We start from the raw sequence: 19,087 nt of genomic DNA on the forward strand, positions 1-19,087 counted from the left end.
CAGATTATTTGGCACAAACAAAGTCTAAATGATTGACTTAAACAGGCCACCACTGAGATTTCTACCTGCTGTGATACAAACCCTGTACTACCCAGTGTAACTGTACAGTTGTGTAATTCACTGTACATGACTTTGCCTGCATATTTCCCCCCCTGAGGCCTCAGCTTCAGGGTACATATGGAATTCTCTGCCTGGCTCTTGTTTCTGCAACAGGTGCAAAGGCTGTTTTCACGGGAAGTAGCAGCCAGTCACCTAGCAACAGCGAAAAGTGGAGCACATAGGGGAGGGTTATACTTCCTGTAGTCTGGAAGTTTGCCAACATCTTGGTGCACATGGGAGAGATGGTGAACCAGGAGCCTGGGTGTTTTTTTGTTTTTTTTTTCATCTGTGTCTTCAAGTTCAGTTAAAAATACAACAGTAATGTCTGGCTTATGCATCGCAACTGTATAATACGAATATTCTTACTTCAATGATAAAATAAATGTGAAAATACTGCCTTTCCTGCCAAAGCGTACAACAAGACGTTCAGGTCACTAGGTCAAGAAGGGAGTGCTGAGTTTATATGAAAAACCTGACAGCTCATACTACTGGCACCAATATGTCCTCCAAAATCTCTGTGCAGATAAAATGTTATATCATAGGGGTTACATATCAGAGCCAATAACTCAAATAAGAGGCACAAAACACCGCACAGAGATGCGTTGCTTCAGTATTTTGACTGCAGATATAGTAACACAAAGACCACGTTATCATGTGGTGATAAGAGTGTTGTGCTGTGCGTGCTCAAAGGGCAGCTCACAGCACAACTGTGGAGCTGATAACTGACTCAGGGCCAGACAGATAGAGCCCCACACTTATATAACATTATTGAGAGAACCTTGCTTTACTATGACTTCAGGGGCGGAAAACATTTTGGCTAACTAAAAGGAAGAGGCTTATCTAGACTTTGGCCCCATGATAGTATTCTACTTATTGCTGAAGGCAAAGTCATGCTTCTCTTTGGCAGAGGCTTCTAAGAAACATCAGCTAAATTAGACATGAGTGCTTACTAAACTTCACGTCCTGCTGTAAACAAGTAATATTTTTGTATTAAATTATTGCTGTTTGTTGTCTCTTCATTGACCCTAAACCAACTTAATGTGTTTACTTTTTTATACCTATGATTTTGTATTAATATATTGTTAATTGTCTTTTTATTGACCCTGAACAAATGTATATTACTTATACAGCAGCAGCTGATATCTATATAGGTAAACAGAGACGTGTAAGATGTTTGTATACACACACACACACACACACACACACACACACACACACACATATATACATATACACACACACACATATATATATACATACATATATACACACACATATATATACACACACACACGACACCTGAGATGTTTGTAAATACATACATATGTGTGTGTGTGTGTGTGTGTTTGTGTGTATATATATATATATACACACACACATATATGACACGTGAGATGTTTGTATATACATACATATATGTGTGTGTTTGTATATATATATACATATATATATATATATATATATATATATATATATATATATATATATATATATATATATATATATATATATATATATATATACATATATATATATATATATATATACACACTTATTCACTGTCTTTAATTATAACTATGCTTTGGCAACGCATGTCAGATGTCATGCCAATACAGCCTGCTTAATTGAACTGCATTGAACTGAAGTGAACTGAATTAAACTGAATTCACAACCAACTTCTGTGTTTGGTGTGGAAAAGGAGCAACAACTGTCCCACCTGACTGGTTTTTGCCGGGTCCTACTGGACTGAGGGGGCCATTGCTAAATGACGTCAGGCTGTCCCTCCGCCCACCACTTCGGTAAAAGTTGCCATAGTAACGGTTCACCAGAATCTGTCTCAGTGCCTCGCCCTATGAGAGGGAAAGAAAGGGAAGGATTTAATGATGTGATGTCAGCAACAGGGAGAGATGTTGTATAACAGGGGAAGCATGCATCATCAATGATATATGGCTTAAGATGCTTATAAAGACATCAAAACACTGACATCAGAACATGATTACAACCATGCTCTGTAATCCATAATTATTGAGGAACATTGTACCAATGTTTAATTTCAAATTCATATATTCCTATACAATAAAAACTTGCAGACATAACCTTAAGTTTATTTCATTGACCTCCCACACTCCCAACACTGTTCTAGGTTTATCAGCAGCAGCAGTGACCCTGTGGTGACAATGTGAGGTCCTTGTTTTCACTTTGACAGACCTGGGGCCAGCCCTCCCACTCTGTGACTCATCCACCGTTGAGCAGTCAGCAGCACGACTTTGTCGTCGTTATGGCAACCGCAGCCCATAGCTACCTGACAGACCTCCCATGGGATAAAGTGAAGGAAATGAAAGAGTTTTGCGTGTGTGAATATGTGCAAATCATTGTCAGCTGTGGGTGGTCCATGATAGACGACGACAGCGGCGTTATGTAAGCTCCGCTGCCATAGTTATGCTTTGGAGGTCAAGATTAGTTTATGTAGGAGGAGGTGTGAAGAACACTATTCTCATCTTTTATTGGCAGGAGGTTAGTTGACTGTATGATCAGTCATATTCAGAGGATGATTCCATGGTCTCATTGGAGAATACTGCCCTTTTTCTGAGGTCTTGAGTAATGAGCCAAGTCCTTATTGTGTCCCGTCTGAACGTCATTGGCACAAACATGGCCTGCATCACTTACTGACACTGTTTAACCAGTAAAATGACTTTCAATCATGTTGTAACTTGTTGAGAAAGGTGATGAGTAAGTTTTAGGTGATGACTAATGGAGCATCATCATGGACCCAGTTCTAAATTCTTCTGGTTCAATTAAATTTTACACAGAATTCATTATACTAACCACAGATTGCCTAAAAACTCTTAAGTTAGTGATGCCTGGAACAGATATGGTCAGTCACCTGCAAATGAGTACATATGTTTTGAACATGCCCAAATCTGACAAACATTTGGTACAACATATTTGGCACATTACAAAAAGTTGACAATATAGTGACAAATCCAAAACCTACTTTGCTAACATTTTTAGTATCTTACCTAACAAAGAGCTTTGGTATGAGTGACTCCATGCTATGGTCTTCAATTTATCATTGTTGGATCAGGATGTTATTCTGTACAACATAAAGCTGGAAAATTTACGTTCTCTCATTCAGTATATAGACACAATTTTCACTTTCAAATTCTGTTGGATATTTTTTTCAAGCTATCATATTCAGTCTCATTTTATGGTATTATGATTATTTTAAATTATGATTATGATTATGATTATGATTATGATTATGATTATGATTATTATTATTATGATTATGATTATTATTATTATTATTATTATTATTATTATTATCCCTTTTCACTAAATAAGCTCTGGCTCTTGAAGCAGTTACAACCAGGACTCTTGGACTTGATGCTATCTATTGAATAAAGCCTGTGTTTCTGCCAGTTTTGAGCAAAAACATTGTTATAAAGGATGCATCATCAATGGAGAGCATTGCACAATGAAAAACAGAAGTAAAGAGTAGTAGTAGAGTAGAGCTGTTGAGCTATTGCTACAGATGTTTGTTTTTAACGAAAAAAATAAGCATGGACCAACTACTGATGAGACCACTTCATCCTTCAAAGAAAAGTGAGCATTGTGCTTCTGCCTTTTAGTTTATATATATATATATATATATATATATATATATATATATATATATATATATATATATATATATATATACTTTATAGTGTTTTGTTTTTTAAGATTTTTTGGGGCTTTTTATGCCTTTATTCCATAGGACAGGTTAAGCGTGACAGGGGTAGAGAAAGAGGGGATGACATGCAGCAAAGGGCCGAGGCTGGAATCGAATCCGTGGCCACTGCTGCGAGGACACAGCCTCCGTACATGGGGCCCTCACTCTATCCACCAGGTGCCCCTCTATTTAATGCTGTTGATGCTCAAAAAAAAAACCCCAAAACAAACAAACAAACAAACAAACAAACAAACAAACAAACAAACAAACAAACAAAAAAATAAAAAATATATATATATATATATATATACCATTTTAGTTATGGTAAAATTACTATCCACCTGAAACAGATGCAGGGCTATGGTAATATAATGAGGACTGCTTGTTGGGAACATTTTATCAACAGCCGAGCAGCCGTTGAACACCTGCTTGCTAAATAATGTTCTTCTCTCTGTGATGATAATTATATATTGATGAACTCCAATCGATATTGTTCCTCTGAAATATCAATAGTAGAGCTCGACTCTTTAATGGGAACACCTGAGGCTCTGCAAGGTCTCTGCATTGCCATAAACATAAATTAAGAAAGGAGGCAGAGGGAGATATGGTGGTTATTTTTTTTTCTTGTTCTTCCTTCAGTCAAGCATTAGTCAGCTGGTGTTACTTAAAGCAATGAAGGGGAGTGATTAGAAACACAAAAAGCAGGAAAATGGTCATTTTGCATTGAAGCTGTACAGTTGCTGCATATCTAAAACTTGATATCTCACTCTGAATCTCTGAAGTGTTGAGGTGTTGGGTTGAGCTGCCATGCTGTGCATACATACCCTCTTTTGGTCCTCCAGCAGCTTCTCAGGCTGGTTCTGATCCAGCTGCTGTTCAGTGAGGAGTGTGAGCACAGTGGTCAGACAGATACAAACACAGGGTTAGTATTCATGCAGAGAATGACACAAGATCAGATTAATAACCACATTGTGTATCTGTTCAAGTGTTTCAAGTGGCCATGCAAAGGTGTGCTTGCTGTGACGTGCCATGCATTGAGTGCTCTGTTAGAAACCAGGGAAGCATTATGGCTGTGGAGGGTTTAGAGAGCTGAGATACGTGATGTGTACAGTGTTGATTATCAATGCCATTAAAGGAAAGGTTTTTTCTTTTCTTCTCTTCCCATCTAAGGTCAATACCACTCTCATGTCTGGTAAATACAGTATGAAGCTCAAGCAGAAGTACCAGCTGTTTAGTCTTACCAAGCAAAAAGACTATAAATGGGTGGTAAACAGCTATCCTGGCTCTAACCAAAAGGTGAAAAAAGCTTCTCAATTGACATGTCATCTCTTGTTTGTTCAATAATTACAAAAACTGAAATGTAAAATGGGTATTTCATGGCCAGGCGCAGACACTTGACTGGAGTCTCTAATAGTTATGGTGATGATAAGACCGCAGCAAGTCAACAAAGGTAATAATTTCCCAAAATGCCAAACTATTCTTTTCATATCTTGGGAAAACAGAGCAAATAACTGAAATCATACTGGAATAGTCAAGAGTGAGTAAACACCAGGTTAAAGGTCCCGAGTTTGAGCCATGTTCTGAGCCAGAAGTAACAAACAACAATCACACGTAGAACACAGAGATGTGTTACTTTCCCATGTCCATTTTCCAATTTCCTTAATGGTTCACACCAACAATGGGAACTCAGGTTAGACACCACTCTGCAGTTTCAAATTCCACAGTCTCCATGTACAGTATTCACCAAGGGGAAAAGGAAACTGGTAAAAGGCAATGCTCCACATAAATTGTTATGTAAAAAGACACACTAGGAGGGGCAGGCGAGGGGAGAGGATTGGCGAGGGGCGATGGGGTTAGACTTACATAATCAGTCCAAAAAGAAACCAGGCCACTAAACCAGTGACACAGAGCTGCTTACAGTGGCCATCTGTCACCAAAAACACAGAGGGCAAGACACAGAGCGAGTGAAAGACAGAGAGGGCGAGAGAGAAAATAACAAACACACCAGAAATAATAAACTTTGCCAGTTGAACTGCTCCCTCTCTGTCAGTCAGGGTCAAGGCGGGCATGATGTACAGTACAGTATGTATCCATACTTAGGGTGTGTTTACCTCTGGTATGTACTGTTGCTTCAGTATGCACCAAATATGGTATATAACCAGGGTTTATCTGTATAATGTTATGACTTTTGTGTGTACTTTTCGCAGGCGTGTATACAGTCACACTCATACAAGTCATACAATTGAGGTCTTTTGATAAACTTCACAAAAACGTAGCCTTTTCACTTAACCTAACTTTTTAAAGGGACAGTTCACCTTAAAAATCAAAAAAAATATTTTCGTCTTGCCATTGGTGTTATTTGTTAATTTAAATTCTTTTGGTGTGAGTTTGTTTATGAGCTTATTGTGAGCATTTTTATGTGGGAACTATTTTCATTCTTCGTCAGCTAAACTGGAATGTTAACTAGTTCAGTGCTTCTAGGTGAGCTAACAGTAGATGCACACTTCCTTCTGTGCGGTGACAGAGTTTGTGGGTGTGGTTCAGTAGGAAGAAAATAGTTCCTACATGAAACTGCTTACAACAATGTCTGTGGATTATCTTGATTAACCACGTCAAGATTTCTGGAAAGAAACATAGCTGTTGAGTTTTTTAAATATATATATTTTTGATGCTGTGAGTACCAAAAGCCGAGCGTTATCTAGTTCAATTATATTGAAGAGAAGGCAGACGTCTCTACAGCCGATATCTCCAACACTCTACAACTCACACCAAAACACTCTAGATTGAAAAACAGCATTATAGGTAAGAGGGAAATTATGTAATTATGTACCTTTAACTTCTCCTTGAACAAAAACAAAGAAACTTCTACTACTAGATGCCAATGCTACATAAAAGTTCCTTACACAGAACTGTACAAGCTGCAGTACACTCGGGACCTTGCTTATGTAGCAGGGCTAACCATGGATCAAAAAATATATTGTGTAACTGCCCTGACAAAAAAAAAAACCCTTGAAAAATCCCCTGCTTAAAAACAACAGCATCCACACAGCCCCATGCCCAACACAGAACATCTTCACCATGCGATCTTAATGGTTGTCAAACTTAAAATTGGAACTGTCCTTTAAAAACCAAATGACTTAATGACAACAAGACAGTTTCCACTTTAGTGACAATGCCATTGTTTTAGATACTCCTTTAATGGTCCTTTAAATCCTTTTTCAGTTTAAGAATTATGAGAAGTGTCTTAACCCATGAGGAACACTTAATCCTTCCGTTTATCTGAAACATTTAAATCATAAATTTGGATATACGTGGCCAGTGTTTTCAGAGCGAGAGCGTTTGTTTGGTGATGAGTGGGTGGGTGTGCAAAAGTGTAGAGACAGAGTGAGACTGTGAAAGTGACAGACACAGTGTGAAAGAAGGACGGGAAAACACAGAATACACTCGCATAAACGCTGTGAATACACTAACTCAAATGATGACATTTGAGCACATATTCTTTAAAAGCTACACTATTAAAGTTGTTGCCTGATAACAGGCAGAACTGTCAACTCCTAACACTATTTTCAACTTGAACTAGGTGGATTGGGGCTTGTTACGTATTTTAGATCACATCTCCGGTTATATTGTTAACCTTTTTTTTACAACATATGCCAAAAAATGACTGATTTCTTGATATTTTACTATCAAAATCCATCCATGTTTTTCTTCTATAAAACACAATATGACATGCGCTTATGTATACCAAACAATAATATCATGACATCCACCTATCAATTAAGATGCAACTTTCAGCCATACAGAGCTAAGATCATAGATTTATATTACTACTGGACCCAATGATGGCGCCTATTAAGTCCAGTGGAACTGCTCGCATAGTGCATATGCCAAAAAATGTTTTAGCTTCTTGGTGGTATGCAGTCCACTGAGTATGTACAGCAATGATTCTCCCACTGGCCCCATGCACAAGTACCTGCTCAGCTAAGTCAGCTAATTTAAGGCCTCCATGAATCAAACATTAATTATAGAAATAAAAATAATGAATTGACCTTGCTTGCAGTTTGAGGTCCCCTGTCAACAGACACCAATTTGTCTTTTACAGTGGTAATCTATGGGTAAAATGCTTTTTGGGCCAAAAGAGATTTTTTTGCTGTAATACCACGAGTGGCCACTGAAAGTAAAAGCTAAGTGGCTTTCCAAGGGGCCTGGCTAAGATTCATCAGTTAGCTAGCAACTGCTACATTGATGGGTCTTTGATTCCTTATAAAACTATGTTTGTGGGCCAACTCACTAGAATTTATTTACGAAAAGTGGTGTCTGTAACAGCTCCAGATTATGCACAAAGCATTTTACAGTAGAGTGTGTCAACAACTAATGTTACATGGAGCACAAGATAGTACTATCCCATCTGTCTACAATGTTGAGGCCTCTCCATGTTTGTTATGATACAAGTTATATCCTGACTGCCTATGCTGTTTCACTCGGTCACAATATTGAAGCTAGACACTTTCAAAGTGCCGTTTCATCTTGAAGTTCATCATAACAACGGTGCCCCCAGAAATTTTTCAAACAGGTGCCAGATGGGGCCACTAAAAATCCACCCAAAACCATAACTGAATTTCAGGCATTCGCTTATGCTGTAGAAGTACAGGCTGGGGAAAAACTTTGTCTGTATGAGAGTTAAGGAATCACATACAGATATACTATACAGATTAATGTTAGTAACTATCTGATGTGCACAGACTAATACAAGTACAGTTAACATTTTGAGTTCTACAATAGTCCTGTTTTAATGTGGTTTCTGTAAAAACATGTTAAGGCATAGACACACCAAACCGACATAAGAGAACTAGCAGCGATGAAAGGCCCCTGCTGCATCGCTGTCACCATGTCATGGCTAAAAAGTTGCACATGAACACACCAAACCGATGGCCAATGAACACATTCTGCGACTGCGTGAGAGGAAATACCCCTCAATACCAGCAGACAGCGTTCGTCTGTAATAGTCCTTCAAAACAGGAAACTGAAAGATGGCCATGACGCTAGTTAGCCAGTTAGCACATTAACAACACAACCCAGTATTGAAAGAACAAAGCATGTTTACAGTGCAACAGTGAACAACAACACAATCCTTCAGGAAACATTTCTTTTAAGAGCTCTGTTATGAAGTGACTGTTCAGTGCTATTGAAGTTCAAAGGGCACCAGTGTATTGCGCATACAGGGATTACCCAGAGTGCAGTGAGGCTTGGCAGGAGAAGGCTGGAAGCCACCATGTTGTGAACGGGCAGAGTTGTGCATTAAAAGCCAGTTACACTGAGATTAAGTTTGCATCTGTTTATTGATATCTGATGATATCACATATGGAGACGAGGATAAAAGCCGACTGGATAAAAGCAGTATAAAAGCAGACTGCAAGATGACGACTGCCGTTCTGGATTAGCAAGTGAAGCTAGCCCGTTGCTAACAATGAGTGAGTACAACGTGCAGCTGTCTGACAATGACAACAACGTCTGTTACGGTGGGCTTGGTGGCTCCTTTTTATAGCAAGTCACAATCGTGGGAAGAATACTGTAAGATTCTGCACCATTTTTTCGATGCAAACGGCATCGAGGATGAAGAAAAGAAATGAGTATCGGTGCCCCTACCCACGCACTGATGAGGAATCTACTCAGCCCAGCTAAGCCAGGAGATCGTTCATACAATGAACTGGTGCGACTGTTGAAAAGGCCTGATGAAAGTGTTGGTGACTATGTGGCTAAGCTGAGAAAGCTGGCGCAGGACTGTAATTTTGGTGATTCATTAACAATGATGTTGAGAGACCACCTGGTTTGTGCCATTAATGACGACAGGATACAGCAGAGCCTGCTGTCAGAGACGGAAAAAGCACTTAAGTTTCCACAAGCTGGAAGCGGCAAATAGAGACATGGTGGATTTGCATGGCATGAAAGAGCATGGTAAATGCAGCCGAGAGGCGGAATCCATGAACAAGGTAAGCAAAAATACATGTACTGTAGCTAGTAATGCCACACCCTGCTTCTACAAGCTGAGATCAGTTCCTTTTGCTATGAAGAAAGAAGTAGAGCAGGAGTTAGAGAGGCTTTTAGAAGAGAAAATCATAGAACCAGTGAAGTTCTCACAATGGGCAGCACCCATTGTACCAGTACTCAAACCAGACTCTGGATTTGTGGGGACTACAAGCTAACAGTAAACAAGTGTCACCCATTGAACAGTATCCCATCCCCAGAATGTAGAACATGATAGCCTGTTTAAATGGGGGAGAGAAGTACACAGATTAGGCATGAGCCACACTTACCAAAAGATAGTGCTGGATACAGAATCAAGAAAGTATGTCACAGTGAATACACATGGGACTTTTCACGTATACAAGGCTACCTTTTGTTGTGAGTTCCAGCCCAGCCATCTTTCAGCGTACAATGGAAGGTGTACTGCAGGGAATCGAAAATGTGGCAGTATACCTCTATGACATCAGTCTAACAGGAAAGGAAGACAGAGATCACCTCCATACACTGGATCAAGCACTGCAGCAACTGGAGAAATCAGGACTACGTTTGAAAAGGAGCAACTGCCAGTTCATGGAAAAGGAAGTGACATTTGTAGGACATCAAGTGGACAAAACAGGTTTGCATCCATTGCCAGCAAAGGTGAAAGCAGAGAAGGATGTGCCAACACCCACCTCAGTGACAGAGCTTAAAGCTTAGTTGGGACTTTTGAACTTCTACAATAAGTTCCTGCCCAACCTGTTAACATTACTGGCACCTCTGCACAAACTACTGAGGAAGAATGAACTGTGGTTTTGGGGGCCAGAGCAAGAAAAGGCTTTCAAACAGTCAAAAGAGCTGTTGCAATCCAGCAGTGTGTTAGTGCATGATGACAAAAACAAAGAACTGATACTGTCCTGTGATGCATCTCTATATGGCGTTGGGGCAGTGCTAGCTCACCGTATGGCAGATGGAGAGGAGAAACATAGGGTTTGCATCAAGAACACTTTCAGCTGTAGAAAAGAACTATTCCCAGCTTGATTAAGAAGGACTAGCTGTTATTTTTGGAGTACAGTATTTTCACAAGTATCTGTATAGAAGAAAGTTTGTGATTTGTACAGATCGCAAACCACTGATAAGTTAATTCCATGAGATGAAAGCTGTGCCATAGATGGCCTCACAGAGAATAATAAGATGGGCTGTGCTGTTAAGAGCGTATGAGTATGTTATCATGTACAGAGCAGTTACAGATAATGGTAACGCTGATGATCTCAGCCGGCTCCCACTTCCAGAGATATCATCAGAGGAAATGGTGTTAATGTTGAACCAGGAACAGAGTCCATTAATGACACCAGACCAACTTCAGAAACGGACAATTAAAGACCCCATTCTCTCAAGGGTACGTGAGTATATCCTGAGAGGCTGGCCAAATAACCTGGACAGAGACTTTATGCATTATAAACAGAGACAAACTGAGCTGAGTGTACAGGCTGGATGTGTTCTGTGGGGAGCCCGCATTGTGATACCTGAATGGAGACGAGCTCCTATGATGGAACAATTGCATCAGTCACACCGAGGAATGAGCCGCATGAAAGGCCTGGCAAGAGGTTACATGTTGTGGCCTCAAATGGACTGTGACATTGAAAACAAGGTAAAATCATGCAAAATAAGCCTAGAACACAGAAAGGCACCTGCCTGTGCACCACTCGACCCTTGGGAGTGGCCGGAGAAGCCGTGGAGGAGACTTCACATGGATTACGCAGGTCCTTTCATGGGAAAAAATGTTCTTAGTGATTGTTGATGCACACTTAAAGTACCTAGATGTGTACCCAGTCACCTCAGCTGCATCAGCAACAACAGTAAACTGTCTGAGAAACAACTTCAGTACACATGGTATCCCAGATTGTGTCTGACAATGCCCAGTATTGTGTGAGTGAACAAACCAAAGAGTTTATGACACGTAATGGAATCACACGTTTCATCAGCGCAGTACCACCCCTCATCCAACGGCCTGGCCGAGAGAGCTGTACAAACTTTCAAAGAGCTGATGAAAATGAGCTCAGGCGAGACCTTGGAGACAAAGTTAAACAGAGCTTTGTTCAGCTACCGCGTCACTTCACAGTCAACAACTGTGGAGATGACAGTAGGGTTGAGCAATATGTTGAAATATATTCTCTGATGACAAAAAATGTCTATAGTTTTATATTATACTATATTGTTTATTCTGTTCACGTCATCTGATAACCCTTTGCCTCCGTCCACGTGGCCAAGGGGGCACAATGCATGGCACAAAAAAAAAAAACAAACATGGAGGAGCTGAAAAGCGATACTGAACAAAGGGATTCAGCACAAGACACTGACACAAACCGGGCTGCTCAAACTGAGGAGGAGCTTGTACCCAAATCAGCGGCTCCTTCTGCCTTTTGGACGTGGTTTGGGTATGAAAAGTCAGGCACAGAACTAGGGGTGGGTGAAAATATGAATATACTCGATGCATATAATTTAACATTATAACAGTATTTTCTTTAACTTTATTATAACAGGAATTTATGTAACTTTATTTTAAGGCAGTACCTACTTTATTGGCAACTGTAGCTCATGTAGTAATTTTGCATTTTAGTAGTTTACAGAAGTTTTGAAAAGCTTTCAAAATATCAAGACATATAGTCTAGTCTAAAAATATCTTGATATTATTTTAAAGCCATATTGTCCAACCCTTGTGGCAGGACTGGCATACAGTTTGTAGAAATACATCTTGTATGAACTTTGCGGGCAGAATTTATGTGTTTTCAGAAACAAATGGTAAACAAGCAAACAGAATAGTTACCTTACAGCAAACATTTCCTGTTAGTTAGCAGACATGGCCATAGTAAAGAGGCGTACAGTAGACAGTGATGGCCCGCGATGGAAAGTTGAATACTTTTTCACTGAATGATAAAACAGTTGCATTTGTCCCATTTATATGGGATTTTTTATAACCCATTTGATGCCAGAAGCAGGTGGCCTCCAAGGTTTTTTTCACATTATCTAATGTGGCCCCAATTAAAAAAGGTCTGGACACCTCTATTTACGTTGTTCAGTTTGTATCTTAAAAAATAAGCATGCCACAGCCTTTTACAGACAGTTATACTGACCTTCAATTGTTTTTGGCCGCAACTGGCCTTCTGACTCCACACATCATCTTTTTATTATTATTTATGCTTATAACTATAACTCAGCCTTTCGTATCTGCCTTATACTTTTAGCACATTTGTTGAGGAGCAAATCTCAAAGCTTATGACTACTCTGCTTTGTACTTATTTTGTAGTCTTGACTTGAGACATATGACTTGGATTATTCTGTCTCAAGACTCTAAAGTCACTTTTTACAAGCACAACAACTGATTTAATCTTGCCTGAAGACAGCACAGTGGGTCAGAGTTCAACCACAGGTCAGGGAGGCAGACATACAGACATACATACACACACAGACACACAGACACACAGACACACACACACACACACACACACACACACACACAGGAGGAGCAGCGTCCTCCATAAGTCTGTAGACATGGCCTCACTGCCACCACGTCAAACCACAAAGCAACATGCTGATCAGAGTAGATCAGTGAAGCTAATCGTCCCCAGTCTGACCAAAGACACCACAGGGTAACCCCTCATAGCTGCCACATCCGCCCTGACTACAGTGCATTCCACAAAACTGGAAACTCCCCGGGGCAAACCCCTGATCAGTCTCACACCTTTCAGCCCAATATGTGCAACCACACACACACACATGTACAGAGAGTACATTCTACTTTATGTTTCGGTGTTTTTTCAAAAAGTGCGTAAATAAACACATCTTTGTGTCTTTGCAGGCTCAGACTGAGTCATGTTTGAACCAGCGGTGGATGATATGAACGCTGGGGTTTACCACTCGGCTGCTTGTTATGCGCAGACAGAAAATTAAAAAAGACCGTGCTCTGTCATTTTCAACTGACCTAGATCTATACGAGCGCTGCAAAATGAATTTCTGCCTTGACCTGAGTGGGCAAAGCACCACTGCTGTGAGAATGTTGAGTGAAAGGATAAAAAAAAGCCAGCCAGATGCCGTCTTAAAATTTAAAACTCGAAGAGAACATTAACTTCCAAATCCATCCGCTGACAAGCTCGCCAAGGGACGGGGCAGGGAGGTGAAAGGGATGAAACACGACTTACTTTTAACATGGAGGGGCTTGCATAACGGCTTCGACTAGACCACACACACATGAGGCCAGGTGAAGAGGGGAGAGTAAAAGCCCAACAGTGTGTATCATGAACTCCTCTTACATAACTGACAGCCAAAGAGCAACAAATTTAGCCGACAATCACCTCCCTGACATTTAGCAACAGTGTGGTATGTGCACATTGCGGAGGTCAAAAATGCAGCTCATGTTATCTCTATTTTTAAAAAAAAGCCATGATATAAACTTTTCATGCAGAATATTACTATATAAACCTACTTCATGTGACCTATATATATATATCTACAGACACACTTCCTGTTAAACAAGCACTCACATTCACCCTGTTCCTCTTCAATCATACTCTGCTTTACTCAAAGGGTGACAAGAGCCAACTACGCACTTTCATATCACACCTACACAAACACTCACAACCATTAAGTTTACACAGCGTAGGCGTGTGTTTGCATCCATGCGAGAAAGGGTGTGAGTTTGGAGTAGCTGGTGAAGAATTATGCCACAATGATTTGGTGGGGGCCAAAAGTGTAAAAAAGAGAAGAGAGACATGAAGACTGACACATGTGGCGACAAATGCCACTCTTACATCAGACCCGCTTTTCATGTGCAGACAGACAGAGATACAGCATTAAACAGGTGTGGTTTGGGATCATCTCCCTCTCTCACACTCTTCCCCCCATGATTGCAACTTGCATTTATACACACAGATACACACAGATGCACGCACGCACGCACACACACACACACATACAAACACACACACACACACTGGCAGTGTGGGTAAACAGCTCCTCCACACTTTTATTGGCAATTACTGTTGAAGGTCACACATCAGCAAAGAGGCTGAGTTCCAGGAAAAAAAAAAAAGCTTGGTTCTTATGTAACCTCGGCCTAGAGTTGGCAGGGGCCCAGGAATCGTGCAGCTCTCAGGCAAGGGAAACTAGGACACAGCCTCAATGACTGCCACAGCCCCTTACATTCATTAATATACACACATACACATGCACAGTCACAGTGACCCCTGTTGGCACCTAAAGGAGTTGCAGGGGAAACTCCCTTTAGAAAGTTGATCATTGACAGAGACGATACAACACCTTCATGAAAAGAAGAGGGAAGGAAGCGATAAGACTTTCATGACATTACTATAAAACCAGTCATGGCCAGTTTTTCATTAAATATTGGGGACATTTATGGAATGTCCCACCTGGGGTGAAGTCAGGTAATGTGGTCCACTTTTTGGTAGACTGCCAAGAAAACGACCTAAAACTCTGAATACTTGGATGTCACTTCAAGAGCTTGTTATGGTTCTCTGCCATATTTTAATAAAGAAAACACAATGCTAAGTAAAATAATTAATAAACTTCAAACACATCAAGAACCCATACCTCACTCTAATGGTGTGTTCGGGTAACATGGGACAATCAAGTTTGTTTGCTTTTACATGGGTAATTCCATTTATTCATTAAATCATTCATTAATTAATCATTAATGTATTCATGTTTATTATTTATTAAAAAAGATTGTTTTCTGCCATGTTTTTCCTATTCTTTTCATGTTGACTGACTGCTCATATTTAAAAAGCCCAAGATGTAAAACCTTATTTGCCCTATTTTACCTTATGTCCCAAATTAAGTGATGCCATTCTATATGTTATTGAGAGCTTACTCTTTTTTGTTCATTTTTGTCAAGTTATCATGTCTTTTTTCTTTATTCTTGCCTTTATATATGCTTAATTTTTTACATTTGTTTTCTGCTTTCCTGCTGAATGTATAATTTGTAGAAGTGAAAGGAAGCTTTAATCTAATTTTATTCTTGTCTTCTTTTTTTTTTTATTTTTCACTCCTCTTTTTATTTTTCAGTCCTTTTTCATTTATGTAGCTTTTATTATAATAAAAGCTCTAGTTTTGCTTTTCTTTAGATTTATTTGTCTAGTTTTTTTTAACATCTTGTTTAATTTTTTTAACATCTTGTTTCATTTGTATTTATCTCTTTATCACTTCTCCCCTTTGCATAGGCTTTTGTGTATTTTACTTTAGCTTTTTTTTAATCTTGTTTATTTTTTAATTTTCATTTAAACACTTCTCTTCTTTGCATAGCTTTAGTTGTCCTTCATTTACTTTTAGGCTTGTTTTTTTTTTGGGGGGGGGGGGTCAATTTTATCAATCACTCAATTACTTTTTACTTTGCGTTTGACTTTTAAGCTGTGTCTGAATTTCCCCTGTGTGAGACTATTAAAGTTTATCTATATTATCTTTTAAGTGTAAAATAAAATGTTGGATCAGTTTTAAACTGGAATCAGTGTTAAAATATACAGTAAATATGTCCCAAAATGACTTTAACTTGATATGGTGCTTACATTGGCAGAAAGTAGGCCACGTAGATGCAGCTCTGGCACTTCGCCCAGCCAACAAGTGACTCACCTTCAAACTTGGAATAACACAACTCTGTTGAGCAACACAGTCAGCAACCTCATCTCTCTATCTCTCACTGTCTCTCTCCGACTCTTCCTCACTGTTTTCAGTTCACTGTTTTATGTGAGAAATCAGCCTACCTCTACTTATTACCAGCTGTGCCTAGAGCCTCAGCTACCCTCGACACACAGCCACAGCAGCTACTGCAGGACAGTTACAGGCAACAACAGACAGCAGCGCAGGGAAATAAGGGCACGAGTAGAAGAAAAAGAGAGACAACCTTAGGCATATCCATCTCATCATCAAAGGCCCTGAGCTGAAAGAGAACAGAGGGTTTAAGGGATTAGAAAACAACACAGAAGGGAGGATGCTAAAGCAGAGGTCATTGATACAGCATGACATGTAAATTAGTTAAGACTGTGGGTATAATTATCAACTTCAGCGGCTCAGAGGAAAATGCATTCATGAATGGACATTAGCCGCGGTGAGCAGAATTAGTGCAGTGTCATACAGTGGTGAGTGCAGCTCAAAGCACTTCTGAGAATGTGACCAGTCTGTGTGCAGAGGTGACTGTGGCAGGAGGGACAAGCCAATTTCCTTCAAAATAAAGAGTACACTTGGCAGATAGTGTTTCAAAAGTGTGTGTGTGTGAAAGGGGTGTAAGAAAATATTAATAAACCTGAATATCAGGATATTATGTTTTCATTATGATATTGATTAACAAGAACGCTGTATTGATTTTTAATCGTTTGTAATTTGTTGTAATAGCCAGTGGTTGTATTTATATTCTTTCATGTTTACACTAAGAGTCCTGCAGAACTTTTATTTAAGTTTTTTGACCGATGTAAGAAAATGTTAATTCCTTTGCTCAGATCACACAAAAAATAGTGTTGTGTTGTTGGATGTTAAAGGCTCTGTGATAAATGCATATGCAGATCCCTGTTCTTGTTTTAAAGAGGCACACTTCAAACCGAGTGTTAGGAGATATTATCGGCAGGTTGGCTGCACATGCAACGAAAGGAAACCCACAAATGTATTTTCTAAATTATTTAAGAATTATGATAATCATTGTATTTTTTTTTGTTTAATGTAGTTTCAGTGTATTATGGTCCTTTTCTTTTTAACAAGCATAACAAAAAAAGTAGTGTAAATTTGCGCTCTAATGTTTCTGTAGCTAAGTAGTTATCTGGATAAAGTTTCAGTGTTATTGCTGATTTGTGTATGACAGTACCACATTTTGTCATATTTCCATATTGCATTCCACACCTTGGATGGTATATGACACCTGAAATTCAACTGAAGTCCAGCAGTGAAGTTGCTGCTCCTCTAATATCAGTGCAGACTCACAGTGTAGGACCACTGGTTGCTAAGGTTAGCATAAAGAACACTGCCAGTGGTGGGGTCTTGAACAGTTGTCCCATTTCATAGGGGAAGATTTCACCTTCTATCCCTTATAATAATAAGAAGAAAATAAGAAATGGGATGGGGCCCTACTGTGTGATGCAGTGATGCTGTAAAATTATATACAATTACACCTACATGGCTACACAATTTAATGGCATAAAGAATGTATCTCATATTGCTGTTTCTGTGTGAAGACTTCACAGATCAATCTATGATCGTATGGTTTCTTTTATTTGTAGTCCCTGCAAAGTTAATATCCCTGAATAGAAATCCTATATATGCACCAGCATTAAAATACAAATACGGCAGTATTTATCCATTATACACAGTACAGTATACAGTGTGTGCACAGTTATACTGTGCTCATGGAGTACATCACCCCACCATTTCTGAGCTCTGCAGCTTCTCCTACCTTCTCTCCATAACCACGGTCTTTTGTCATCATCTCTCGCAGGGTCTGCAGAACTTTGATGCACAGTCTCTCCTCGTTCTCCTCCAGCAGCTGTTTGGTGTGTTTAATCAGCCTGCACATTAGTTAATAAGATTAGTTAATAAGTCTCATCTGCAATGAATGAGCTTACACATATGGCCAATAATATTTAGCTGAGGAAGAAATTTCCAGTGCTTACTTGCATATAAAACCCCCACTTTCACACTTCTTGCGCGAGTCTGTGTTTTCGGGGAAGAGCAGCTCAGGCCGATGCAGCACATCCACCAGAACTGACAACTCAGCCTGGACCAATGGCCGCAGACGGTCCTCAAGAGCTGACACTATGTCCTGCAGTCAAGACAAGGAAACATCCTTACTGCCTGAACAATTTAGTCCACACGAGCAAGCAGAAAATGCTCTCCAATGCCTTACCTGAAGCCTCTCGATGATGTTCCTGTAGTCCCTTGAAGCTGTCACCATAGAGTCTCTACGGGCAGCGTTGCGAGCAGAAAGTCTCCAGCTCATGGCTGTCTTTTGGACAATGTTGTTGGATTTCACAAACAGGTTGTTCACCTGGTTGTCCAGGTCCACAGGAATGGCTATGGCTCTGCCTTTAGCTGGAGGGAACAGACAGAGATGCACACAAGCAGTATGTGAGGATAAGTAAGCTTTACAAACTTCTGCTCAAAACTCTCTCATTAACAGTAAATGCAATGAAGAAGTCTGACATAAAATACACACAACTGTTTAAGGTGCAATGTGTAAGATACAGCCAGCTATTATTTTGGTCTGCCTCCAAAAATATG

At 39.7% G+C, this 19,087-nt stretch overlaps 1 protein-coding gene across 8 annotated transcripts in view; it reads right to left on the reverse strand.

Moving 5' to 3' along the window:
• LOC121952968 (inositol 1,4,5-trisphosphate-gated calcium channel ITPR1) overlaps positions 1-19,087 on the reverse strand; it is a 107,191-nt gene that overhangs the window by 40,530 nt on the left and 47,574 nt on the right. For 4 of the 8 annotated variants that reach the window (XM_042499869.2, XM_042499861.2, XM_088084238.1 and 1 more), the window contains 6 exons: positions 18,714-18,898; positions 18,481-18,629; positions 18,264-18,375; positions 16,728-16,763; positions 4,639-4,686; positions 1,817-1,949 (listed from right to left, as the gene is read on the reverse strand). In XM_042499869.2, the coding sequence (XP_042355803.1) occupies positions 1,817-1,949; positions 4,639-4,686; positions 16,728-16,763; positions 18,264-18,375; positions 18,481-18,629; positions 18,714-18,898 (663 nt within the window). The remainder of the gene's footprint in view (positions 1-1,816; positions 1,950-4,638; positions 4,687-16,727; positions 16,764-18,263; positions 18,376-18,480; positions 18,630-18,713; positions 18,899-19,087) is intronic. The other 4 variants (XM_042499877.2, XM_088084254.1, XM_088084243.1 and 1 more) reach the window with 3 other exon arrangements.

The sequence above is a fragment of the Plectropomus leopardus genome, chromosome 2 (assembly GCF_026936395.1).
Source record: "Plectropomus leopardus strain MGB_pleo_1.0 chromosome 2, ASM2693639v1, whole genome shotgun sequence".
Taxonomy (NCBI): Eukaryota; Metazoa; Chordata; class Actinopteri; order Perciformes; family Serranidae; genus Plectropomus; species Plectropomus leopardus.